Consider the following 26,985-nt stretch of genomic DNA (forward strand, 5'->3'; position numbering starts at 1 on the left):
CATGCCCCCTACTGGGGATCAAGCCCGAAACCCAGGCATGTGCCCTTGACTGGAATCAAACCCGGGACCCTTCAGTATGCAGGCTGATGCTCTATCCACTGAGCCAAACCAGCTAGGGCTGGACTGTGATGATTTTATGCATAATGAGCAGAAAATCTTGTGTCTTTTCTGCTAACAGATATGACAGCATGTAAATGTCTTGGCTAAAATTACTAATTTTACAAACTCTAAATTATTCAGATTAATTTAATTTATTGTTCCCTTATAAACACAGCCTAAGAGAAGAGTAGTGCTCAGCATGGAAATGCTGTGTATTACTCCTGTATATGAAGGTTACATTTGAAAAGTAGATATAACTATTATGAAAGATTTTCCAGTTCTGAAAGATCCTTTTTGTAAAGATTAACTGTTTTAATAACTTGTAAATTTTGACTTTTGAGGTAGTTGTGAAGGTGATTACAATTAGGATATAGAAAAGGTGAATATGACAGAATTAGGCTTTTCTTATATTTCTAGTTTACTTAGATACTAACACTATATTCATTTCTCTCTCTCTTTTTTCTCCTTTAAGGAGTATGGACATGCCCCAAAGCCAAAAATTCAAGGAAGTGAATTGAAAATTAATGCTGTGTTTTCAATCAGTGGAATTCCTCTTGGTAAGCAACAGAACTGCAAAAGTTAATTATAATGAATATTTGTTATATTCTGACTAGTAGAATTTAGGGAAAGCACCTCATATAAGTTTTTTCTTCCTTTAGACAAAGCAATGCTTTCACACTGAGTAGCTGGTCCTGACCAGCATTTAAAAAATATATATATTTTTATTGATTTCAGAGAGAAAGGGAGAGGGAGAGAGAGATGGAAACACCAATGAAGAGAGATAATCATTGATTGGCTGCCCTTGCATGCCCCACACTGGGGATCAAGCTCAAACCCGGGCATATGCCCTGACCGGGAATCAAACCATGACTTCCTGGTTCATGGGCCAGTGCCAGCCACTGAGCCAAACCAGCTGGGCTTGACCAGCATTTTAAAAGTGGAATAGAATAAGATTACTAGTATATCAGATAATGCATGTAGTAAGGAAACATTATTTCATGAAACTACTATGTCAGTTATTAAATTATATTCCACCTACACATACACATGTATGTACATGTATGCTGGGTTATAATGTGAAACGTGGTTTTTACTAGGGGTTCTGGTTTTAGAAAGCTTGAAATCCCCTGGAGTGCTTATTGTCTCATTTATATTGGAATTTAAGACTGAGGGAATTGTCCTAAAAATAGAGAATGTTATGTGTTTATATTGATACTAAAACTTTTCTTTTTGTTTTTTTGTTTTTAATAGCCCAACAGTTGACCCCAGGCTTTCAGTTTCCTCTTGCATCAACTGGCCCAAATAGATTGCTTCCTTCAGTTCCAGCTATAGCTTTGCAAGCTGTTTGTTCTGGTTGTAAAAACATGCTTTATAAGGGGCAAAATGCATATCATAAGACAGGATCTACTCAGCTCTTTTGCTCCACGCGGTGCATTGCCAGATATTCTTCACCTGTCTGCCTACCACCTCCTCCCAAGAAAACCTGCACAAACTGCTCGAAGTATAACATTTTTAATTACATCTTTTTACCTTTTTAGTGTGTATACTAGAGGCTCGGTGCATGGATTTGTGCACTGGTAGGGTCCCTTAGCCTGGCCTGTGCCTTCTTGCAATCTGGGATCCCTTGGGGGATGTAGCTGTGCGCAAAGCAGCAGGTGGCCAGGGAGGAGCCAGAGTTGGGGCTGGGTGCCACGCTACTCCTGCTCATCTGGGACCCCCTGCGCCTGCTGCCACTGCCGCTGCTGCTCGGTAGCACTGCCAGGGAGGTGGGAGAGGCTCCCGCCACCACTGCTGTGCTCACCAGCCATGAGCCTGGCCTCTGGCTGAGTGGCACTCCCACTGTGGGAGCTCACTGACCATCAGGGGGCAGCTCCTGCATTGAGCATCTGCCCCCTGGTGTCTAGTGCTCATCATAGTGACTGGTCGTTTGGTCGACCGGTCATAACAGTCGCCTAAGCTTTTATATATATAGATAGATAGTTTAGTTCAAACATGCTTTTGCTACTTAAAATCTCTTTAGCTCATTTCTGTGGAAATAACTTTTTAGCTATTGAGAATTTGCAGATTATAAAGTTTTTGTAACATTAAAGAAATGATTTGGTGTTAAAAGTATTGCCTAAACCAGTTTTTTTTAATCTCTTTCAGTTGAAATTTTACTATGGAAAGAAAGAAACAATTTGTGGGAATTGTAGGATCATTCATATATCCTGTAATCAGACAACAGCCATTCAAAATTATTTATCTTGAATGTTATTGAAGTATAAGATAAGATAATATCACTCAAAATAAAATAGCATGTGAAAATTATTTAATTCATTAAAAGGTTAAAAACTCAATGGCCACAAATATAATGTGTTTATTTCTAAAAAAAATTCTAGTTTTGTTGGGGATTATTGTTGCTTCAAATAATGCATAGATTCAGAAAGAGAAAGGAAAGTCACATAAACTTCTTCTACCTTAGTACCTTTGAAGAATTTGGCATGTTTTGCCTATTTCTGTGGTAATATAATTCTAGGAATACAGTGTATTGCCAGTAGTCTCTAAGAGCAAGAAAAGTTAAGAGCTTGGTTTTAGATCATGGCTCTATTACTTATTAACTGTATGACCTTGGGCTAGATATTTTATTTTTATTTTTTTTAAATTTAAATTCTTTATTGTTTAAAGTATTACATGAGCCTCCTTTCCCTCCTCCCCCATTGATTTCTCTCCAACTGCTCCCACCCTCCCAGCACATGCCCTCACCCCCCTACTGTCTGTGTCCATAGGTTATGCTCATATGCATGCATACAAGTCCTTTGGTTGATCTCTTACCCCTTCACTCTCTCGCCTTCCCTCATAGGTTGGACAGTCTATTCAATCTTTTCTTTCTTTTAAAAAAGTATTTTTATTGAATTCAGAGAGGAAGGGAAGAGGGAGAGAGAGAGAGAAACATAAATGATGAGAGAATCATTGATCGGCTGCCACCTGCATATCCCCTACTAGGGATTGAGCCCGCAACTTGGGCATGTGCCCTTGACCAGAATCGAACCTGGGACCCTTCAGTCTGCAGGCCGATGCTCTGTCCACGGAGCCAAACTGGTTAGGGCTCACTGTCGTATTTTTAATGGTAGGTGAGTTTTAGAAAATTAATCAAATTGTTGTTGTTCTTTCATAATTTACCATGGAATAGTTCTGTATAATAAAGGTATACAGGGTGTATAAGGCAGGATAGTGGGATGATTAATTCCGTGGACTGTAGAATCTGACTGCTGGGATTTGTATTCTGGCTTTACTGCTTCCCAGCTATGTGACATGGACATTTTTTATTTAGTCTCCTCATCTATCAAATGGCAATTATAATAATACTTATATTATAGAGTTTTTGCAACAGTTAAATTGGATAATTTGAGTAAAGAGAAGAATGCTGGCACATAGTTATTATTCAATACACATTATTATAGTATATAATATTATTGCCATAATTTTTTTACTTTGTGGCCTGCACTAGTGTTTCTGATTAATGACTATTTCCTTCAGTTTTTATGCTTGTCAGAAGAATGGCAATATTTAGCCTCTGTTTTTACTGTCAGTGCTTATTGCAGATGAACTCTTATAAAAAACATCTCAGTTATTTGTCTTCTTTTGTCTTATTCTTGGTTCTGTCCTCTGATACGAAGCCTTAATAATCCTTTTGTCATCTGTTTCTTTGCTCTTTTCAGTTATAGCTAAACTTTATATATCATGCTAATATTTTTTTTAACATACTTTTTTTTTGAGTTTTTTTTTTAGAGAGGAAGGGAGAGGGATAGAGAGATAGAGACATTGATGAGAGAGAAACATCATTGATCGACTGCCTCCTGCATGCCCCTTACTGGGGATTGAACCCGCAACCTGGGCATGTGCCCTGACTGGGAATCGAACCAGTGACCTCTTGGTTCGTGGGTTGATGCTCAACCACTGAGCAACACTGGTTGGGCCATGGTAATATTATTATATTTATCTTTAGTAGTTCACTGTTTCTAAAATCTTGCATATATCTTTATTTTTTGTAAATGTATTTTTTGTCTCATTCATGTTTTTACTCTTGGCAGCTATTGGCTAGTAAGAAGACAAGTGTTTCATAGACTGGAGTTGTGGGGTGGCCACTTATTTTATTGGCTCCAGTGGAAGAAACTTAGTTGGAGCTGTAAGCCTCACTATTTTTGTCATGGGCATCTGCCTGGATATATTTTAAATATAATTCTCTTTTACACATCTATAAATTTGGTATTATGAACTCCATTTTATACAGGAGGAAATTAAGATAGTAATTGTCTTATTCATTGTTACTTAGCTGATAAGTAACAGAACTAATCATTAAACCCAGGTTTCCAGATGCCATATGCAGGGTCGGCCATTTTCTACTATGCAATACTACCCTTAGTAAATGTAGTTATTTTAGCTCACAAAGAGGAAGAAATTACAGTTTTGATCAACACATTTCATTTTGCCTTTGTTATTTATTTTTAGAGACATTTTAAATCCAAAGAATGTGATCACAGCCCGATTTGGAAATTCCTCTCCTAGCAAAGATTTCTGCAGCCAATCATGCCTTTCTTCTTATGAACTAAAGAAAAAACCTGTTGTTACCATATATACCAATAGCACTTCAACTAAGTGCAGTATGTGTCAGAAGAATGCTGATGTAAGTTACATTTTACCTTTATTGGGATTCTGCTCAAAGATCAGAGATTTTTAACTGGCTCTTATTTTGTATGCATATGTGTGTTTTTTCTCCTAGATTCGATTTGAAGTTAAGTATCAAAATGTGGTACATGGTCTTTGTAGTGATGCCTGTTTTTCAAAATTTCATTCTACCAACAACCTCACTATGAAATGTTGTGAGAACTGTGGGAGCTATTGCTATAGTAGCTCTGGTTCTTCCCAGTCCCAGAAGGTTTTTACTTCAACAAGTGTCACAGCATATAAGCAGGTATGAATATCAGTCTGTTGCATATAGTTGGGCTCTCCCCTCCTGAGATGGCTGTGCAGGAATGAAGTGCACAAGAAAAAAGTGAGCGCTTGCTCTGGCCAGTGTGGCACAGTTGGTTGGGCATTGTCTTGTGAATCAAGAGGTTGCTGGTTCGATTCTCTATCACGGCACATGTCCAAGTTGTAGGCTTAATCCCCAGTAGGAGGTGTGCAGGAAGCAGCAGATCAATATTATGCTCTCACATAGATGTTTCTCTCTTCTCCCTATCTAAAAATCAGTAAATTATTCTTTTTTAAAAAAATATTTGTATTGATTTCAGAGAGGGGGAGAGAGAGATAAACATCAATGCTGAGAGAGAATCATTGATTGGCTACCTCCTGCACGCCCCCCGCTGGGGATCGAGCCCACAATACAGGCATGTGCCCCTGATCGGAATCAAACCCGGGACCTTTTGGTCTGCAGGCTGACACTCTATCCACTGAGACAAACCAGCTAGGGCTTCTTTTTTTTCTTTTTTTCTTTTTTCTTTTTTAAAGAATGAAGATTAACAACAAAAAACAAAACAAAAAAGAAAAAATATATATTTTTAATGTGTTTTGGAATGAATTATAATTATTTTGGCAACATTACCTAATTAGAATACTTTAGCTGATTTTTGTTTATATTTTTGAATAATGCATTCATTTGGTTACTAAGTATATCAATTTGTGTCAATTTAATTCTTGCTGAATGACTTGGGTCTTTAAAAAGTTCCATTTTTACAAAAGGATGTTAAGTAATAATTAAAACATTTTTAGTTAGCAAGTTTGATTTCTATTTAATTCCTCTAAGCAGTTGGTAATGGACATTCATCTTGTGAAAAGTATTACTTTTCTAGGAATTGCAGCTTTTGGCAATCTGGTTACTACTGTCACAGGAATAGAATCCATTTTATTGATATACTAGAGGCCTGGTGCATGAAATTTGTGCACTGGTTGGGGGGGGGGGTCCCCTCAGCCCGGCCTGTGCCCTCACAAAGAGGAAGGTACCCCTCAGTCCTTATACCTGCCTGCTTGCTGCTCCTTAGCACTACCACGGAGGCGGGAGAGGCTCCCGCCACTGCCGCTGCACTTGCCAGCCATGAGCCTGGCTTCTGGCTGAGCGGCACTCCCCCTGTGGGAGTGCACTGACCACCAGGGGGCAGCTCTGCGTTGAGCGTCTGCATGCATCATAGCAACAGGTTATTCCACCAGTCATTCCACTGTTTGGTCGATTTGCATATTAGGGTTTTATTATATAGGATATATAACAAAAAAACCAAAACAAACAAAAAAAATTGTTTCTATCTCCTCCTCCTAAAGAGTCTTACTAGTTAAATAACATTAAAGGTGGTAGATTCTCTCCTAGATTGATGTCTAAGTCTGCACTGAGGATGAGCCTTTGGTTCATGCATTACCTGGTCTTCTCTGATCATTTGTGATGAGAAAAGTATGTTATGACTATTTAATTCATTACTTTTAATGTATTTTGTTGTTGCTAATCTATCTGAGTAGTTATTAATTTTCTTCAATTTACATTTTATTATTATCTGAAAAAACTTACTTTTCCCACATCCCAACTTTCAGAGAAGTCTATGTTTGGTGTGGCCTCACTGTCACGCTCAAATATTTCAACCAAAGGCAGTGGTTAGGTAGCTTTTCTTTTTCTTAAATAGTATGTGTATATGTATTGTATGATTAGGCGTGTGAATGTTATTTCTTTTTTTTTTTTTAATGTTATTTCTTAACAGATGTATTTTCTTAACAGAATTCAGCCCAGACACCTCCGTATGCCTTGGGGAAATCATTGAGGCCCTCAGCTGAAATGATTGAGACTACCAATGACTCAGGAAAAACAGAGCTTTTCTGCTCTATTAATTGCTTATCTGCTTACAGAGTTAAGACAGTTACTTCTTCAGGTAATGTTTAAATTTGATAAATTTGTAGATTTACTAGTCGTAAATACTGAAGAAGAATGTAACTGCTTTTCTTTCATTTTGTTGGAAACTAAATTTGCACAATATTGGTTTAGTTTTAAAGAACTGATTTTTATTTTATTTTATTTATTATTATTATTTTTAATATATTGTTTCACAGTCCTGGATCTAGAAGTTTGAAATTGAGGTGTCTGCAGGGCCATGTTTGTTTTTTTTTAAAAAATATATTTTATTGATTTTTTACAGAGAGGATGGGAGAGGGAGTTAGAAACATTGATGAGAGAGAAACATCGATCAGCTGCCTCCTGCACACCTCCTACTGGGGATGTGCCTGCAACCAAGGTACATGCTCTTGACTGGAATCGAACCTGGGACCCTCCAGTCCGCAGGCCGACGCTCCACCCACTGAGCCAAACCGGTTAGGGCTAAAGAACTGATTTTTAAATGAAAATAGTTTTTCTACAGATTTCCTTGGTTGAGGTGTTTGTGTGTTCATGTGTGTGTGTGTAGTCTCATGTGTGAAAGAAAAACACCCACATAAGTTCCAAGTTAGTTTTTATGTAAATGGAACTTAATTGAGGATGTTATAGTTAGCTTGACAGGTTATTATAAAGTTCCTTGATTTTTATTTTGGATATTATTATTTGTGTATTTATTCTAACATATTTTTTGGGATTATTTGTTCATCTGTGTAACTTATTCATTGATTTTTATTTTTTGTTACTAAGGTGTCCAGGTTTCGTGTCATAGTTGTAAAACCTCGGCAATCCCTCAGTATCACCTAGCTATGTCCAATGGAAGTATATACAGCTTCTGCAGCTCCAGTTGTGTTGTGGCTTTCCAGGTATGAGCTAAGATAGTATTTTATCCCTGCAGTTCTCATAGGCATTGATCAATGGCAAAATGTTAACTGCTGAAGGTCCATACTTATAAAAGGTTAAATTTCAGTTAGAAAAAAATTCTGTTCAACTATGGTGATGTGTTCATGTATTCCTTCCTCTCATCCTGGGCCAGATGCATAATGACTCCTGGCATGGACTTGGGAGCCTTCACTTGTCACATTTTGTCCTCACTCTCAGAGAAAGTAGAGTTTAGAGATCCTGCAGGGTGGGAAGATGCCTGATGCAGTGGCCCTGGCACTAGAAAGAAGACACCACTGGTGACCACTGTGCTCTTTTTTTCTTTTTAATGTTTCTATTGATTTCAGAGAGGAAGGGAGAGGGAGAGAGAGAGAAACATCAATGATGACAGAGAATCATTGGTCAGCTGCCTCCTGCACCCCCCCTACTGGGGATCAAGCTTGCAACCCAGGCATGTGCCCTGACTGGGAATCCAACCGTGACCTTCTGGTTCATAGGTCGATGCTCAACCATTAAGCCATGCCAGTTGGGCACCACTGTGCTCTTAATAGCCATCAGACCTTTAATTTATTAGGGTCATATATACTAGAGGTTTTTGTCTGGAAAGCCTGTATTTGTCAGTCCTTCTATTCTGGAAGTATGCCATTTAAACTCTTTCTGTGTACTACTTTATAAATTTTAAAGCAATTTATTAAAATGAGAAAATGAAAATTACCAAGTGCTGTTACTTCTTAATTGTTAGTCTTTGCCTTATTTGTGTTCATTCAGGATGTATTTGACAAGCCAAAAGGAACAAAGTCTTCAGCAGTGCCCCTGTCTCAGGGCCAAATATGCCCGCCCTCTGGGTCAACAGTGTCAGCAAGAGGAGGTAACAACACCTCTGCGGTTCCCCCCAGCACCGTCAGTGGCTCTGCTGCAGCCAGTCTCCATTCTCCTGCTGCACAATCCCAGCAAGTTGCTTCAATCCATGCAGTTGTTAAACTCAAGTGTCAGAACTGTATCAACCTGTTTGCCAAAAAACCAGAACTTCTTTTCTATAAGGTAAAGAGAGATCATGTGAGAGATTGAATTTAAACTTATCCAAGAAGCATTTTTTTTTAAAATATATTTCATTGAGTTTTTACAGAGAGGAAAGGAGAGAGATAGAGAGTCAGAAACATCGATGAGAGAGAAACATCGACCAGCTGCCTCCTGCACACTCCCCACTGGGGATGTGCCCGCAACCCAGGTAGATGCCCTTGACCGGAATCGAACCTGGGACCTTTCAGTCCGCAGGCCGACGCTCCATCCACTGAGCCAAGCCGGTTTCGGCCCAAGAAGCATTTTTGTCCCTTCATCTGTGAATTCATTTAATTTGCTTTGAAATGAGAAGGAAAAATATTTTTTAAAGATAAAGCAACTGCTTAATTAGGTCTTAATGACTGTTCTTTCTTTACAGGGTAAAATGTTTCTGTTTTGTGGCAAGACTTGCTGTGATGACTACAAAAAGAAAAATAAAGTTATAGCAATGTGTGACTACTGTAAACTACAGAAAATTATAAAGGAGACTGTACGATTTTCAGGGGTTGATAAGCCTTTCTGTAGTGAAGGTAAAGTGAAAAGTTCAGTTTTATCCACAGATCATGTGGTTGTGAAGTATTTATTATGGGCTGGGCTATTCATCCACAATCAATTTTCAAGTAATTTTTGTTTTATCAGGTATAATTTGAAGCTTTTTAATTGAATTTATGTTTAACTCATTTAAAAATTTCTTCTTATTTTTTCTGTTCTGCTTGTTTATTTTGATTTTTAGATTCAATTGTTGATATGTATTTATTGCCATTTTATTGTTCATATTTTTTATCTTTTTTTTACCCTTTTTCTTCAAGAAGACCCTTTAACATTTATTTTTTTAAAATATATATATTTTTATTGATTTCAGAGAGGAAGGGAGAGGGAAAGAGAGAGAGAAACATCAATGGTGAGAGAGAATCATTGATCGGCTGCCTCCTGCATGCCCCTCACTGGGCACTGAGCCCACAACCCAGGCATGTGTCCTTGACTGGAATTAAACCTGGGTCCCCTCAGTCCACAGGTCGGCGCTCTATCCACTGAGCCAAACCAGCTATGGCTAACATTTCATGTAATACTGGTTTGGTGGTGATAAACTCCTTTAGCTTTTTCTTTTTTTCTAAGGTTTATTTATTTTTTAAAATATATTTTTATTGATTTCAGAAAGGAAGGGAGAGGGAGAGAGAGAAACATCAATGACGAGAGAGAATCATTGATCAGCTGCCTGCTGCACACCCCACACTGGGGATCGAGCCTACAACCCGGGCATGTGCCCTGACTGGGAATCAAACCATGACCTGGTTCATAGGTTGATGCTTAACCACTGAGCTATACTGGCCGGCCAAGCTCCTTTAGCTTTTTCTTGTCTGGGAAGCTCTTTATTTGTCCTTTGATTCTAAGTGATAGCTTCGCTGGGTGATACTCTTATTCTTGGTTATAGGTCCTTGCTTTTCATCACTTTGAATATTTTTTGCCACTCCTTTCTGGCCTGCAAAGTTTCTGTTGAGAAATCAGCTGACAAAAGTCTATCTTTTCATTTATTTATATTTTTTCTGTATTATTGAAAGTATTACAGATGTCCCCTTTCCTTGTCTCCCCCCCGCCAATAACCCACTCTACCCCACACCCACAAAAGTCTATCTTTTAAAACGTTACTATAACCTCGGCAAAGAAAAAACTTCTGAAATATAATTAGATCAATGATGGTATTAGATCTCTTCATAAGTTTAGCTCTGACTTCAGAGAGCTTTCCTTGCACCCATTTGTGAAGCAGGTACTTAAGCAATTATGGCTTCTTGGCTTAAGAAACTGATGTTTCTGAATATAGATGGTCTTATATTTAGAGGATCTGTAAAAGGTGATATAAGTTTGTTTTGTGAATATAGAGACTATTCTTTAACCTAGAGGCAAATAATTGTGTCCAGTATTTAGAAATTAACAATTGTGGACATCTAAGCCTGTAGAAACTCACTTTACTTCCATCAAGTTAATGTAAATTTGATGTTTCTTCCTTTCATCCTTTCTGGTTGTCAGTTTGCAAATACCTCTCTGCCCGTGACTTTGGAGAACGATGGGGAAACTACTGTAGGATGTGCAGTTATTGCTCCCAGACATCCCCTAATTTGGTAGAAAACCGATTGGAGGGCAAGTTAGAAGAGTTTTGTTGTGAAGATTGCATGTCAAAATTTACAGTTCTGTTTTATCAGGTAATTATACCTCTTTGGCTTCCTGAAGTTTATAAAAATTATTTTCTGTTTAAATATGTTCAGATTATATGAGTAAAGTTTTATGTTTAGAACTGGATAAAATAAACTATGGGCTCCTAAAGAAAAATTCAGTTGATTATAAATTTGAAATCTTTGGCGTAAAGAGTACAGAATTTCTGGAGACTTTATTATTTGAGGATATGTTCCTTTTATACTTTGCTTTCTTATAAGGCACATTGACCTTGTTATAACTGAGTTAGAACTTTACGTAGGTAAGTTGCCTTATGCCTTTCTCATACAGAAAGTTCCTCTGAGAAATTTGAAGTCAGGCCTTGTTCTCATTTCATAGATCAAATGACTATGACTGACCTCGTTACCCACCTCCTTTTTAAAAAATTACTTTTTTGTAAGGTTAACAATGAAAGGTGGAATTAATTGAACCACTAATACATGTCCAGTGCTTCATAAGTGTTCATTTAATCCTCACCGGAATCCCAAGAAGTAGGTATGTTATTGCCAGTGTATAAATAAGGAAAAGGAGTAGGTAAGATGTCCTTACAGAAGCTGGTAGATGACAATTAGACAGCACCTATACCACTCAAGTGAAATCACCTGTTTACTTGTTCCCTGAGCCCTCAAAATATAATTTTCTTGAGGGGGAAGTATGTCTTTTTCATAATTATATGCCTTGGACCTATCTCAGTACTCAAGACAAAGGCTACCTCATTAGATATTGAATGAATCAAAGTCTCTCCATATTCTTCCTCCTATAAACATGTTGCCTCTTTTTTTTTTTTTTAAATATATTTTATTGATTTTTTACACAGAGGAAGGGAGAGGGATAGAGAGTTAGAAACATCGATGAGAGAGAAACATCGATCAGCTGCCTCCTGCATGCCCCCTACTGGGGATGTGCCCGCAACCCAGGTACATGCCCTTGACTGGAATTGAACCCGGGACCCTTCAGTCCCCAGGCCAATGCTCGATCCACTGAGTCACACTGGTTAGAGCAACATGTTGCCTCTTAAATTCTTAAAAATACAATCTATCTTTAGATTTCTCATTGGTAATTTTGAAAACAGATCAACGTTTATATTCTCTGAATTGAAGGTATCTATATGAAATCATATATATTTTTAACCACAATACATGTATTTTATTTAATTTATTTTAATAATATTTTTTATTGATTTCAGAGAGGAAGTGACAGGGAGGGATAGGTAGAAACATCAATGATGAGAGAGAATCATTGATCAGCTGCCTCCCGCATGCCCCACACTGAGGATACAGCCTGCAACCTGGGCATGTGCCCTGACTAGGAATCAAACCATTACGTCTTGATTCATAGGTTGATGTTCAACTGCTGAGCCATGCCAGCTGGGCTAGTTTTAATTTTATTTTTACATTTAATATTATTTTGTATTAGTTTTTGGTGTATAGCATAGTGGTTAGACAACCATATACTTTACAAAAGTGTTTCCCTGCTATTTCAAGTATCCACCGGGCACCATACCTAGTTATTACAATATTATTGACTAGGGGCCCGGTGCACGAAATTCGTGCACTGTGTGTGTGTGTGTGTGTGTGTGTGTGGGGGGGGGGGGGGGTGTCCCTCAGCCCAGCCTGCCCCCTCTCACATACTGGGAGCCCTCAGGCGTTGACCCCCATCACCCTCCAATTGCAGGATCGGCCCCTTGACCAGGCCTGAGGCCTCTGGCAGAGGTGTCAGGCCTGGGCAGGGAACACCCAGCTCCCCGCGGTTGCAGGCTCCGCCCCTGCCCAGGTCTAATGCCTCTGGCCTAGGCGTCCAGCCCGGGCAGCGGGGACCCGCAGCTGCAGCGGCCCCGCGATCGTGGGCTTCGCTTTAGGCCCAGGCAAGGGACCCCTAGCTCCTGGGACTGCCAGCTTCAACAGTGCCCAGCTCCCATTGCTGGCTCCACCCCTACTTCCTGCTATCACTGGCCAGGGCGGAAAAGGCACCTGATTCTCCGATCATGGCTGGGGGGCAGGGCAAAGGCGGCCCCAGGGCCGCCTTTGCCCTGCCCCCCCAGCTCTTAGCTCCCCCCTGGGTTTCCGATCACTGTCAATGGCAGGGGGCTTCTTCCTGCTTTCCCTTTCGCCTCCCTGCATTGTGCCTACATATGCAAATTAACCACCATCTTGTTGGCAGTTAACTGCCAATCTTAGTTGGCAGTTAATTTGCATATAGCCCTGATTAACCAATGAAAAGGGTAGTGTCGTACGCCAATTACCATTTTTCTCTTTTATTAGTGTAGATTATATTCCCTATGCTGTACTTTACATACTCATGACTATTTTGTAACTATCATTTTGTACTTCTTAATCCCTTTGCCTTTTTTACTCTTTCCCCCAACTCCCCTCTCCTCTGGCTACCATCAGTCTGTTTTATCTATGCATTAGTCTGTTCTATCAATTTTGTTTGTTTATTTTGTTCTCTAGATTCCACATATAAGTGAAATCATATGGTATTTGTCTTTCTTTGACTGACTTATTTCATTTAGCATAATATTCTCTAGGTCAGCGGTTCTCAACCTGTGGGTTGCGACCCCTTTGGGGGTCGAACGACCCTTTCACAGGGGTCACCTAAGACCGTCGGTAAACACATATATAATTACATATTGTTTTTTGATTCATCACTATGCTTTAATTATGTTCAATTTGTAACAATGAAATTGGGGGGTCACCACAACGTGAGGAACTGTATTAAAGGATTGCGGCATTAGGAAGGTTGAGAACCACTGCTCTAGGTCTATCCTTGCTGTCATAAATGGTAAGATTTTGTTCTTTTGTATGGCTGAGTAATACTATTCTATTGTCTATATGTACTACAGCTTTTTTATCCAGTCGTCTGTTGATGGGTACTTGGGTTGCTTTCATATCTTGGCTATTGTAAATAATGCTGCAATGAAGATGGGGTGCACATATTCTTTTGAATTAGTATTTTGGGTTTCTTTGGATAAATGTCCAGAAGTGGAATCTCTGGGTCATAAGGCAGTTCTGTTTTTAATTTTTTGAGGAACCTCTATACTGTTTGCCATAGTGGCTGCACCAGTCTGCATTCCCACACCAACAGTGCACAAGGGTTCCCTTTTCTCCACATCCTCACCAACACTTGTTATTTTTTTTATTTATTGATAATAGTCATTCTGATATGTGTAAGGTGATACTTCATTGTGATTTTTTTTTTTTTAATTAAATCTTTATTGTTCAGATTATTACATTTGTTCCTTTTTTTCCCCCCTCCATAACTCCCCTCCTCCCAATTCCCGCCCCACCCTCCGCCCTCACTCCCCACCCACTGTCCTCATCCATAGGTGCACGATTTTTGTCCAGTCTCTTCCCACATCTCCCACACCCCTTTCCCCCGCAAGAATAGTCAGTCCATTCCCTTTCTATATCCCTGATTCTATTATAATCACCAGTTCATTCTGTTCATCAGATTATTTATTCACTCGATTCTTAGATTCACTTGTTGATAGATGCATATTTGTTGTTCATAATTTGTATCTTTACCTTTTTCTTCCTCTTCCTCTTCTTAAAGGATACCTTTCAGCATTTCATATAATCCTGGTTTGGTGGTGATGAACTCCTTTAGCTTTTCCTTATCTGTGAAGCTCTTTATCTGACCTTCAATTCTGAATGATAGCTTTGCTGGATAAAGTAATCTTGGTTGTAGGTTCTTTCTATTCATCACTTTGAATATTTCTTGCCACTCCCTTCTGGCCTGCAAAGTTTCTGTTGAGAAATCAGCTGACAGTCGTATGGGTATTCCCTTGTAGGTAACTGAGTTTCTTTCTCTTGCTGTTTTTAAGATTCTCTCTTTATCTTTTGCTCTTGGCATTTTAATTATGATGTGTCTTGGTGTGGTCCTCTTTGGATTCCTTTTGTTTGGGGTTCTCCGCGCTTCTTGGACCTGTAAGTCCATTTCTTTCACCAGGTGGGGGAAGTTTTCTGTCATTATTTCTTCAAATAGGTTTTCAATATCTTGCTCTCTCTCATCTTCTGGCACCCCTATAATTCTGATGTTGGTACGCTTGAAGCTGTCCCAGAGGCTCCTTACACTATCCTCGCATTTTTGGATTCTTTTTTCATCAATATCTTGCTCTCTCTCATCTTCTGGCACCCCTATAATTCTGATGTTGGTACGCTTGAAGCTGTCCCAGAGGCTCCTTACACTATTCTCGCATTTTTGGATTCTTTTTTCATTTTGCTTTTCCGGTTGGATGTTTTTTGCTTCCTCGCATTTCAAATCATTGACTTGATTCTTGCGCTCCTCTGGTCTGCTGTTGGGCGTCTGTATAATATTCGTTATTTCAGTCCGTGTGTGCTTAATTTCTAGTTGGTTCCCCAATATAAGATTGAGGGTCTTATTAGTTTTCGTGTAGATCTCATTAAGTTTATCGGCAGCTTCTAAACAGTTCTTGAGAGACCTTAAAAGTGTGGTTCTGAACTCTATTTCTTCCATTGACAATTTTGTCCTGTTTCTTTGTCTCCGCATTTTGTTATGCTTCCTTGGTGCACCCCCTAGTGGTCTTTGTTCGAAGTCTTATAGATAAATCTTGATTGTTGTAGCTAATTCCAGGGAGGGTTTGACCTCCAGGCCAAGTGGCTATGAGAATCAGCTGTGTCAGCAGTGAGAGAACTTCTGTCCTCTAGGGAGGTGCTAATCTAGCCTTTGCCTGAGGCTATCCGGCAAATGCCTCCGTGCAGGGCTTGGGCGGGGCGGGTCGCACAGGATCAACAGGGTGGGCTGGAGAGAGCAGTTATGGCGGCTCTCAGTCCTGTCCCAAGGGGCTCTGCCTCTCTGAGTCCCAGCACCCGCTGCAAAGCTCGGAGAGAAAGCTGCCCTCGCTCTGACCGAGGCCAGACAGTCCCGCTTCTCCCGTTTGAGTCTGGGTCCCTAAAGACTCGCCCGGATCTGGTGCTCAGAGTCTGCGACTCCCTCCCGATTGAAAACAACAACCGCGCCCTCCGCCGCCAGCCCGCTCCGCGCACTCCGCACCTCAGAATTTGACTTCAGCACTGCGCCTCCTCTGAGTGTCCGTATGCGTTTCTCTTTCCTCCTAGTTGTAGGACTTCCACTCAGCCAGCGTTCCTGTGGTTCTGGGTGATGTCCCTTCCGTTTTTTGGTTTCACTTTTGAAGTAGTTGTTCAAAGCAGCAAACTCCGACGTTAACCTATGCCGCCATCTTGGTTCTCCTCCATTGTGATTTTTAAAAAACATTTTTTTATTGATTTTAGAGAGGGAGAGAGAGATGGAAATTTCAGTGATGAGAGAATCATCAGTTGGCTGCCTCCTGCATGCCCCCTACTGGGGATCAAGCCCACAACCCCGGCATGTGCCCTGACAGGGAATCGAGCCATAACCTCCTGGTTCATAGGTTAACAACCACTGAGCCATGCTGACCGGGCCACTCGGAGCGGGGGAGGTGTCCCTCAGACCGGGTTGTGAGAGGGCACAGGCCAGGCCGAGGGACCCCACCGGTGCACGATCAGGGCCAGGGAGAGACTCGGGAGGTTGGCCAGCTGGGAGAGACCGTGGGAGGGCTTCAGGGTGTTTCTGGCCCATCTCACTCAGTCCTGATTGGCTGGACCCCAGCAGCAAGCTAACCTACCAGTCGGAGCGTCTTCCCCCTGGTGGTCAGTGCATGTCATAGCAAATGGTTAAGCGGCCTTAGCATATCATTAGCATATTACGCTTTGATTGGTTGAATGGCCGATAGGATGACTGGACACTTAGCATATTAGGCCTTTATTATATAGGACTAGGGGCCCAGTGCACAAATTCATGCACCTTGATAGGAACTCTGGGCTGCGAGGCTGCAGTGGGCACAGGGGTGGGTCTTGGCCCATCCTCTGTGCCCCTGCCCGGCCCCTCTGGCCACAGCCCCTAGCCCCCTATCTGCTGGCAGCCCCGCTTCCGCCACCACTGCTCCCATGTGCTGACGGTGCCGGCCCTGCTTGCACCCACTGATGGTGCGAAGCGATTGGGGCCGGTGCCAGCAGCTGGTGCGAGTGGTGGCTCCGGCACCAGCAGGGGGTGCAAGAGGTGGCTGCCGGCCCCGATTGCCCCTCAGGAGCAGTGGAGGTGGAGAAGCCCTCAGGGGTGATCGGGGCTGGCAGCTGCTGCTTGCACCTGCTGATGGCACTGGGTGTTCAGGGCTGGTACTGGGTGCCGACAGTAGGTGCAAGCAGAGGCTCCTGCGTTGGCAGCAGGTGTGAGCGCTGTGTGGGACCGCGGCATGCAGGAGCAAAGAATTTTCAGTAACCACCAAAGGCTAGCCTTGATGACAGCAACCAGTGCCCCGCCATGGTCTGGCGCCCCCATTCACCTGCTCCACCATCCCGCTGCAGCCAATGCCCACCATGTTCCGTGCTCTGCTGCCTGCTGCCAACACCTGCCATGGTCTGCATGTGCCCCCTGGTGGTCAGCACTGTCATAGCAACTGGTTGTTCGGTTGTTTGGTTGTTCCACTGTTTGGTCTATTTGCATATTAGGGTTTTATATATATAGATAGGCCATCTGTATGTCCTCTTTGGAGAAGTATCTGCTTAGGTCCTCTGCCCATATTTTAGTTGGATGTTTTTTTAGTGTTGAGTTGTTTGAGTTTTAAAAAAAATATATATTTATATTGATTTCAGAGAGGAAGAGAGAGATAGTAACATCAGTGATGAGAGAGAATCATTGATTGGTTGCCTCCTGCATGCTCCCTACTGGGGATTGAGCCCACAACCTGGGCATGTGCCCTTGACCAGAATTGAACCCGGGATCCTCCAGTCCACAGGCTGATGCTCTATCCACTGAGCCAAACTAGCTAGGACGAGTTGTTTGAGTTCTTTATAAATTGTGGATATTAACTCTGTATTGGCTGTATCATTGGAGAATAACCACAACATTTTAAGGTAGAAATCTTATATTTTGTGATCTCAGCTGATTCATATATCATGTTTTCATAGTGCCTTCTGATTTTATAATAATTTTATCTTTTCATTATTTTATAGTTTTAAGCATATCCTGTTTTTTTTTCTCAGATGGCCAAGTGTGATGCTTGTAAACGACAGGGTAAGCTAAGCGAGTCCATAAAATGGCGAGGAAACATCAAACATTTCTGTAATCTATTTTGTGTCTTGGCGTTCTGTCACCATCAAATTACAAATGACCCTGTTTCACAAAGAAAAGGTAAAATTAAACTTGGCTAATGGGATTTTTATGTCAATGCTAGGATAATACTATCAGTATATACAATTGTAAATAATATAATAAGAACAAAATTTCACTGGATTCAGATAGCCTGAATTTCCTTAAATTTTCCTGTAAGAATCCTTAAGGATTGCCTTTGTGGGAAATTAATCCTGATACTTTTTGCTCTCATAATCAAACACACCAAGAATAATAAATGTAGAAGCACTAATTTTATAGGAAAATTAGATTTGATTGCTTTTTATTGCGTTTATCTGTACATAAATAACTTACACTAAGCGATATATGCTATTCAGTTAATAAACTAGAAATAAAAGTAGGAAATTGGGGCAAAGGGAAAGACTATAAATATGTTTATATAGTTGCTGTGTCTGGCCTAAGATTTTATCCAGTGCTTGCTTGTAGCCAAGGAAAAAAGAACAACACATTAATTATATAAAAAAATAAAATAGATCACTTCTTCATGGGTAGCCAAGTTTTTCTTGGCTAAGAATAAAATAATTTTGCAAGTAGGACAGCTAATGTGATCAAAATATCCAGATGAATAGGTAGTTACGTAGCATGTTTTTAAAATAGTTCCCTGAAGTAGGACTTCTCTGACTTAGATTAAAAACATTTGATATTATATTCTCTGATCAAAGCCTGGAGTGCTACTGAATGACAGAATCCATGTGCTTTGACTCCTTACAGGGTGGCTCTTGTCCACCTTTGTAGTCTTATTAGTCATCACCTTAATCCAGATATGCCTTGTGCTAATCTTTTGTGTAATAGCATCCATTCCCTGAGATTTGCCAGGTGGGTGGTAGAATTTTCATTCTATGATGTGGGTTAACGAAACCACTGTTTTTATATGGATGGACAGCTACATCGCCAACTTATTTATAAAAATTGTCATGTTAAATTTTTATTTGAAGCAACATAAATGTAGGAGTTTTAATACTCACTAATAGAAAAGCCCAGCTAACCCTGAAGCAAATACCTATATTTTAAAGTCTCTTGAAAAAGTTCAGTATAGTGTTATTTTATGTATCTTTGAATTATGTCAGACAGAAAATAGTGCAAAGTAAAAAATATTTAAATTCCTACTGTTAAATATAATTTGAAGCTTATAATTTTAGAGAATCAGCTTTTCTTTAAGTCCTAATGAACACTAATCTGACCAGAATCACCCAACCCAACATTATACAGAGGTAGATATTTGCATTGCATCTTGAAAATTAAGTTGTTAAACAGGGTTTTTGTGTGTGACCCTTTTGTTTATACTAGGTCTTACCTTTTTGTTCTAATCAGTACTTATTGCTAAGGCACCAACTGCTTCAATGGCGTTCCCTTCTGCGAGGACAATTACAACACCAGTTATAACCAATGTGGTGTCATTAGCAAAAGTATCTCCTGCCCAGCCCACAGGGAACACTAACAGTGTTTTAAAAGGTATGACTTGGTGTAAAGGCATTTGTTCAAACTGTGGGAATCAGTGTTGTCTAGTGTGCATAGCTGTTATTGGTAATATTTACATTTATATGAGGAAACATCCTCCTCTGTCTTGGAGTGAAGAGGGTAGCAAGCGGGGTGGAATGGATAGGGAAGGAAGTGGCATGCATAGTTTATTTTTTTAATAACCCAAATTATTATTATTATTATTATTATTTTATTAATTTCAGAGAGGAAGGGAGAGTGGGAGAGAGAAAGATCAATGATGAGAGAGAATCATTGATTGGCTGCCTCCTGCATGCCCCCCCTGGGGATTGAGCCTGCAACTGGGCATGTGCCCTTGACTGGAATTGAACCTGGGATCCTTCAGTCTGGAGTCTGATGCTCTATCCACTGAACCAAACCAGCTAGGGCAATAACCCAAATTATTTTAATATAGCTGCCTTTACCAAAAGAGATTCTCCGGTCAAGGGCATGTACCTTGGTTGTGGACACGTCCCCAGTGGCGGGTGTGCAGGAGGCAGCTGATCGATGTTTCTCATCGATGTTTCTGGTTCTCTAGCCCTCTCCCTTCCTCTCTGTAAAAAAATCAATAAAATATTTTTTTAAAAAAAGAGAGATTCTAATACAATAGGTGGGATTGTGGCCCAGGAATCCTCACCTTAACCAAGGACCTTAGGTGATACTGAGGCCAAGTTTCCTTGGTCTGTTTTTGAGAAATTTTGATCTAGACTCTAGATCACCTTAGTGAGAGTAAAGTAACTTCTTGGTTTTAGTGTTTACTTCTGTATATTTTGGGGATAATAATGCATGTTTTCATTTTATAACAGGTGCAGTTACTAAAGAGGCAGCAAAGATCACTGAAGATGTAAGTTTTATTGTTAGTATTTGCCTGATAATGCCACTTTATTTTCATTTTGGATATAACCTTCTAATATATATCTGAGTACATTTCTATTTGCAGCTTAATCTTTAAAAAGTTAGAGTAATATATTATGCATTAACTTTTGTTTTCGAATCTTAAAATTACATTATTAATGAGGATGCATTCCTAATTTATTTTTATTATTTGTGTCTCTTTAATTTCTTTAAATACTTGTTAATTTCATCTGGTTGCTTATTTTTCTCTTTTGCTACATTCAAGTAATTTTCTTTTAGACAAGAAAGTCTCTTAAAAGTTGAGTATTATGTCATTTTATGTATCTTTGAATTATGTCAGGCAGAAAATAGTGCAAAGTAAAAATATTTAAATTCCCACTTTTTCAAATTTGAAACATTGTAAAACTTCCCAAAATTAAAACAGTTTTTGAAGAAATGCATAACTGCAATTGGCGAGCTGAAAGGATTATAGACTATGTCATTATTGTCCTGTATCAGCATCACTTTATCAGGGAAACAAAATTCCCATCATTCTTTATCAATATCACATGAACCTTAGGCCTTAGGTTCATGTAGTGGTGACTCTTGTGCTACTCTCTTAACATTTGCTCTTGATATAGTAAAAAATCATTTTTTATGTCAAATAACAATGTCATTCAGATGCATTATGTGGTGGGGCTAGTGCTAAAAAGTATGCCCAGAATTTAATAAATTTGGAACAGAAATTAAATGTGACAAAATTGTGTGAAGAAGGTCAGAGGCTGGACTACTGTTGTGATATCTCATTCTAGTAACTTAGGAGAGTGCATCCTGCAGAATATTAGAGATAATGCCCAAGAAAACCAAGCATCATTAAAGCAGGTGCCCCCTTTAGTTCACAAAATTACCTTATAACTAGACAAGGATAATGGACTAAATGGATAAATTCCTGGCAACATGACTATAAGGTCAGGGCTGACAAAAGCGCTCCAAAGGCCAAGCTATTGTCTGTGCTAAGGCATGAAGTATTTTGATGATTTGAAAGGAGGTGACAGTGAGACAAAAAGGTTTACTATAAGTCATAACTGGCTTTCCAGTTTTAAAGCCTATCAAGGTATTAATATAAACATGAGCAGGCAAGCTATATCTGATAACTCCAAAACTATCAAAACATTTCAGCTTTACTGTAATTTAAAGAGGCTTTAACTTGGAAGACAACATGCTAATCAAGAATCCGTGAAAGTGGTAAAGAAGGTAAATTTGTGCAAGGTTGATGAAGGGGATGTTGAAATTTTGCTTGGGTTGTTCCCCATGAATTAATAGAAGAAGACTTGCTAGAATTAGAAAAATAAAAGTCTTGTGGATTTGGATCTCTGGTGGAGGGCAGAGACCGTAGAATTGGGGTGGGCAGCAAGCGAGTGAGTGACCATGATTCAGCAATAGTTGCTATTTTTGAAAAGATGATCCAAATGTGAATTGCTGTTCCATGGTGGCAAGGCAAAAGATGGACAGCGTGTCTGCATATCAAGAAAACCACAATGAAAGGTGTTGGATGAGGTAGAAGAGGGTATAGGGGGGATAATCTGGATGGAAGGAGACTTGACTTGGGGTAATGAACACACCATACAATATACACATGATGTTTTATAGCATTGTACACCTGATACCTATATAATTTTATTAACCAGTGTCACATCAATCCTATATAATAAAACCCTAAGATGCAAATTGACCAAATGGCAGAACGACTGGTTCCTATGATGTGCACTGACCACCAGGGGGCAGATGCTCAATGCAGGAGCTGCCCCCTGGTGGTCAGTGTGCTCCCACAGGGAGAGCGCTGCTCAGCCAGAAGCTGGGCTCATGGCTAGTGAGTGCAGCGGCAGTGGTAGGAACCTCTCCCACCTCTGCTGCAGGTGGGCGGTAAGGAGCAAGGGGTCCCGGACTTCAAGAGCCCTAGACTGTGAGGGATATCTGGCTACCAGCTTAGGCCCAATCCCCTGGAAAATACAAACCATATTAGATTCATTTTTTAGCAGAAGTCTTTCAGGGAATCAGACCAGCCTTCACCACAATGTAGAGAGATAGCTTGTCTTACTTTGAAACCTCTTAACTCTTAATTCTCCCATTATTTGTGTTGTTGGAAGAGGATAATGATAACTTCTAGTTAATTACTTTCAGGCATGATACTGCATTAGAACTGTCATTAAGTTAACTTTGCAGTTGTATATTATACTAGAGATCCCATGCATGAAAATTCATGCACTCGGGGCGGGGGGCTCCCTCAGCCCGGCCTGGTCCCTCAGCCTAGCCTGCACCCTCTTGCAATCTGGGAGTCTTCAGGGGATGTCCTACTGATGACTTAGGCCCACAGGCCTAAGTCACAGTTTGGCCTCCCTCTGTAGGAGGTGACCAGGCGGGCCTACCCGGGGAGGGCATCAGCCTGCGAGTGGCCAGCCCCATCCCCCCACCGCCCCTCCGCTGTAGCTGGTTGCTGCCACTCCCCCAGCCCCTCATCGCCTGTTCCCTTCCTCTGCCCGCTGGCACATGCCTTGGCTGGCCTGGCACCACCCTCTCGCCAGCCCTGCCCCCTGCTGACCACTGTTCAGTCGATTTGCATATCACGCTTTTATTATATAGGATACTGTACATTAAATTATATCTTGAAGTCACATAATAAATCACTGTGTTATAGAATTAATTTTATTATTAACTACGCTAGAGGCCCAGTGCATGAATTCGTGTATGGGTTGGGTCCCTCTGCCTGGCTGCCCTGACTGGGGCTGGCCGGCTAGGGAGAGGGACCGTGGGAGGTTGGCTGGCTGCAGGAGGTTGGCTGTGGGAGCACACTGACCACCAGGGGGCAGCTCCTGCATTGAGTGTCTGCCCCTTGGTGGTCAGTGCATGTCATAGTGACCAGTCATAACGGTCACTTAGGCTTTTATATATATGTATATATATATATATGTGTGTGTGTGTGTGTGTATATATATCTATATATATATATATATACACATATATATCTCATTATATAAAGTATCTTATATTAATAAGCACTATTAATATGTATTATGAAAATATTCTATATTGGTTGAAAATTTGTGTACTCTGAGAATGCATTCCTCTTCTATATGTATGGGACAATTAGTTTTGAATTGTGTTAGTTTTGAATTATTCAGGATTTTCAGAAACATATTCCTCATATTACATGCGACTGCCATATACAGGGTGGGGTAAAAGTAGGTTTACAATTGTTTGTATGGGAAATAATACAATGATTAATTAATAATACAAGAATAAACTGTTTTGTTACAACTGTAAGCTTACTTTTGCCCCACACTGTATATGTTTTCCCTATGTGGAGTCCTTCTATAATTCACTCTAACCAGTCATTTAAACTGTGCTACAGAATAGCTCTAATATTTTCAGTTTAGTCTTAAAAAGTATAATAATAATAATTAGTGTAGTACTCTGATTTTTTAAATAAAATGACAGTTTTAGAATTTTTTCTTTGTTCCTCTGGGACTTTAGTGTGAATTTCTTTCAACTTATTTAAGTGGTCTTAAATTTGGGGTAACAGATACAGAAACATACAAAGAAGAAAGTCTGCAAAGGTCAGCAAACTTTGTATAAAGGTCTAGATCAGCCGTGGGCAAACTACAGCCCGCGGGCCGGATCCGGCCCGTTTGAAATGAATAAAACTATTGAAAAAAAAGACTGTACCCTTTTATGTAATGATGTTTACTTTGAATTTATATTAGTTCACACAAACACTCCATCCATGCTTTTGTTCCGTGCCAGTTAAAGGGATTAATTACCCGCCTGGCACTTAGTTGAGGGGTTTTATTCCCTCCCTAACTTCAGGGGAAAATCCCTACCTGGGGAAACAACCTTTCTAGGAGAGGTGACTTTGGTTAAAACACAGCGCCAAGAAGGTGAGCAAACATATTAAGAACCGTATGCCATATATGCCAGGTCCCTTGAAACAGCAAGGATGGACCGGCTCCCGGCAAATTCCCCCTTTTTTATTTTTTAAAAGCAAGCATTAAAAAGAAAAACCTGAAACGCTCTCTTGTATCCATTTTAAGAGTAGGATTGGCACTTTCTGCTATTACCTGAGTCCTGATCTATCACCCCAGGGAGAGCTTGCCAATCCTGCACTTTCCCGGGGTGGAAAGGCTGCAGTGGGGTTAAGGATAAGGCTCCTTGGGCCTACCTTCTCCCATGCCTCTACATTTACCTTTCCGGCACCTTTCCTTCCTCAGAAAAGCATGGACGTATTTCTTGTATAAAATGTTCTGTCTGACTGGGAGTAACCTTAATTCCTCTGCTAACAAGCATATATGTTAAAAGATCAATATGGAGTCTTTTTTCTTTAGACTCAGTATGGCACATCTTCTTAATCTAAAGATCAATACAGAGTCTTCTTTCTTTGGACTCAGTATGGCACATCTTCTCAATCTAAGAATCAATACAGAGTCTTCTTTCTTTGGACTCAGTATGGCACATCTTCTCAATCTAAGTTCTGTACTATCCACCTTCTTACCCTACTTATCCTCTATAGGGGGGTCTGTAGCACCCTGGTGGAGTCCTATCCGTCCCGAGTGTGGGGTTCTCAATGGGGGGGGGCTTACCTAAGGGAATCCTGTTCCAGGGGTTCCCAAAGGTGTGGACGGAGTCGGCGAAGACTATCCACCCTCTTCCTACGGTGGAGTCTGATCCGTCCCGAGTGTGGGGGTTCTCAATGGGGGAGGGGGGCTTACCTAGGGGAATCCTGTTCCAGGGGTTCCCAAAGGTGTGGACGGAGTCGGCGAAGACTATCCACCCTCTTCCTATGGTGGAGTCCTATCCATCCCGAGAGTGGGGCTTACGTAGGGGTCCCTGTTCGGGCGCCAGATGCCGGGGTCCAACCCCAGCAGGTCCAGGGGTTCCCAAAGGTGTAGATGGAGTCGGCGAAGAAGGAAGGACACGGAGACAGCGTTCAGTTGATCAGCAGCCTAGCCAGGATCTCTAGCCCAGATCTCCAGCCAAGTTCTGGTCTGGATCTCCAGAGAGGTTCTGCTTCGGATTTCCAGCGAGGTTCTGTAGCCATGTTCCCTCGCTAGGTTCTCCAGCCAGGTTCTGTCCAAGCTCTCCAGTCAGGTTCAGTGTCCAGGTTCCAGTCAGGTTCTCCTGCCAATCTCTGTAGTCAGGTTCAGTCCAGGATCCCTTGCCATGTTCTCCCGCTAGGCTCTGTCTCTAGGCTCCGAGGCCAGTCCCTCTCCAGGATCCTCCGGCATGCTCTCTCCAGCGAAGTTCTTCTGTCTCTAGGCTCCGTGTAGGCTCTGTCTTCTTGATTCTGTTCTAAGTTCTGTGTGTTTCTGTCTTGTTACAACTGTATTTATACCAGTTGATTCAATCCTATCAATCTCTATTACAAAGGTTAGGGCGTTTCTTATCTCCATTCCAGGGAGAAAAGATTATGTAGTTTAAGCATGATTGTTTGTAGTTAAATTGATTAACTACCCGCCTGGCACTTAGTTAAGGAGTTTCATCCCCTCCCTAACTTCAGGGGAAAATCCCTACCTGGGGATTCAACCTTTCTGGGAGAGGTGACCTTGGTTAAAACACAGCGCCAGGAAGGTGAGCAAACATATTAAGAACCGTATGCTATATATGCCAGGTCCCTTGAAACAGCAAGGATGGACCGGCTCCCGGCATGTTACAACTGTATTTATACCAGTTGATTCAATCCTATCAATCTCTATTACAAAGGTTAGGGCGTTTCTTATCTCCATTCCAGGGAGAAAAGATTATGTAGTTTAAGCATGATTGTTCGTAGTTAAAGGGATTAATTACCCGCCTGGCACTTAGTTGAGGGGTTTTATTCCCTCCCTAACTTCAGGGGAAAATCCCTACCTGGGGAAACAACCTTTCTAGGAGAGGTGACTTTGGTTAAAACACAGCGCCAAGAAGGTGAGCAAACATATTAAGAACCGTATGCCATATATGCCAGGTCCCTTGAAACAGCAAGGATGGACCGGCTCCCGGCAGTTCCGGCCCTCCGGTCCAGTTTAAGAACCCATTGTGGCCCTCGAGTCAAAAAGTTTGCCCACCCCTGGTCTAGATAGTAAATATTTTAAACTTTGCAGGTCATATGGTCTGTGTTTCAACTCTTCACCTGTGCCATTGCAGCACAGTAAGAGGCTGTGTTATAATACAATTTTATTTACAAAAACAGTGGTGGGCTGGACTTGGCCCAGAGCCATACTTCACCATCCAGAATAAACCATTGTTAGATTTGGCTTACTTGCTCAGTTCTTTTTTTCCCCTCTTATCCTTTTATTTATTTACAAGAGGCCCGGTGCATGAAA

The 26,985-nt window shown here is 40.9% G+C and overlaps 1 protein-coding gene across 9 annotated transcripts in view; it reads left to right on the top strand.

Annotated features, from left to right (window-relative positions):
- Window positions 1-26,985, top strand: part of ZMYM6 (zinc finger MYM-type containing 6) — a 45,798-nt gene that overhangs the window by 5,939 nt on the left and 12,874 nt on the right. For 3 of the 9 annotated variants that reach the window (XM_059690258.1, XM_059690257.1, XM_059690259.1), the window contains exons 3-14: window positions 572-656; window positions 1,351-1,600; window positions 4,588-4,762; window positions 4,859-5,050; window positions 6,836-6,986; window positions 7,733-7,848; window positions 8,633-8,905; window positions 9,303-9,453; window positions 10,949-11,121; window positions 18,175-18,322; window positions 19,634-19,774; window positions 20,605-20,642. In XM_059690258.1, the coding sequence (XP_059546241.1) occupies window positions 572-656; window positions 1,351-1,600; window positions 4,588-4,762; window positions 4,859-5,050; window positions 6,836-6,986; window positions 7,733-7,848; window positions 8,633-8,905; window positions 9,303-9,453; window positions 10,949-11,121; window positions 18,175-18,322; window positions 19,634-19,774; window positions 20,605-20,642 (1,893 nt within the window). Of the gene's footprint in view, window positions 1-571; window positions 657-1,350; window positions 1,601-2,952; window positions 3,206-4,587; window positions 4,763-4,858; window positions 5,051-6,835; window positions 6,987-7,732; window positions 7,849-8,018; window positions 8,164-8,632; window positions 8,906-9,302; window positions 9,454-10,948; window positions 11,122-18,174; window positions 18,323-19,609; window positions 19,775-20,604; window positions 20,643-26,985 lie in introns of those variants that run through there. The other 6 variants (XM_059690263.1, XM_059690260.1, XM_059690261.1 and 3 more) reach the window with 6 other exon arrangements.

The sequence above is a fragment of the Myotis daubentonii genome, chromosome 3 (genome assembly GCF_963259705.1).
Source record: "Myotis daubentonii chromosome 3, mMyoDau2.1, whole genome shotgun sequence".
Classification (NCBI taxonomy): Eukaryota; Metazoa; Chordata; class Mammalia; order Chiroptera; family Vespertilionidae; genus Myotis; species Myotis daubentonii.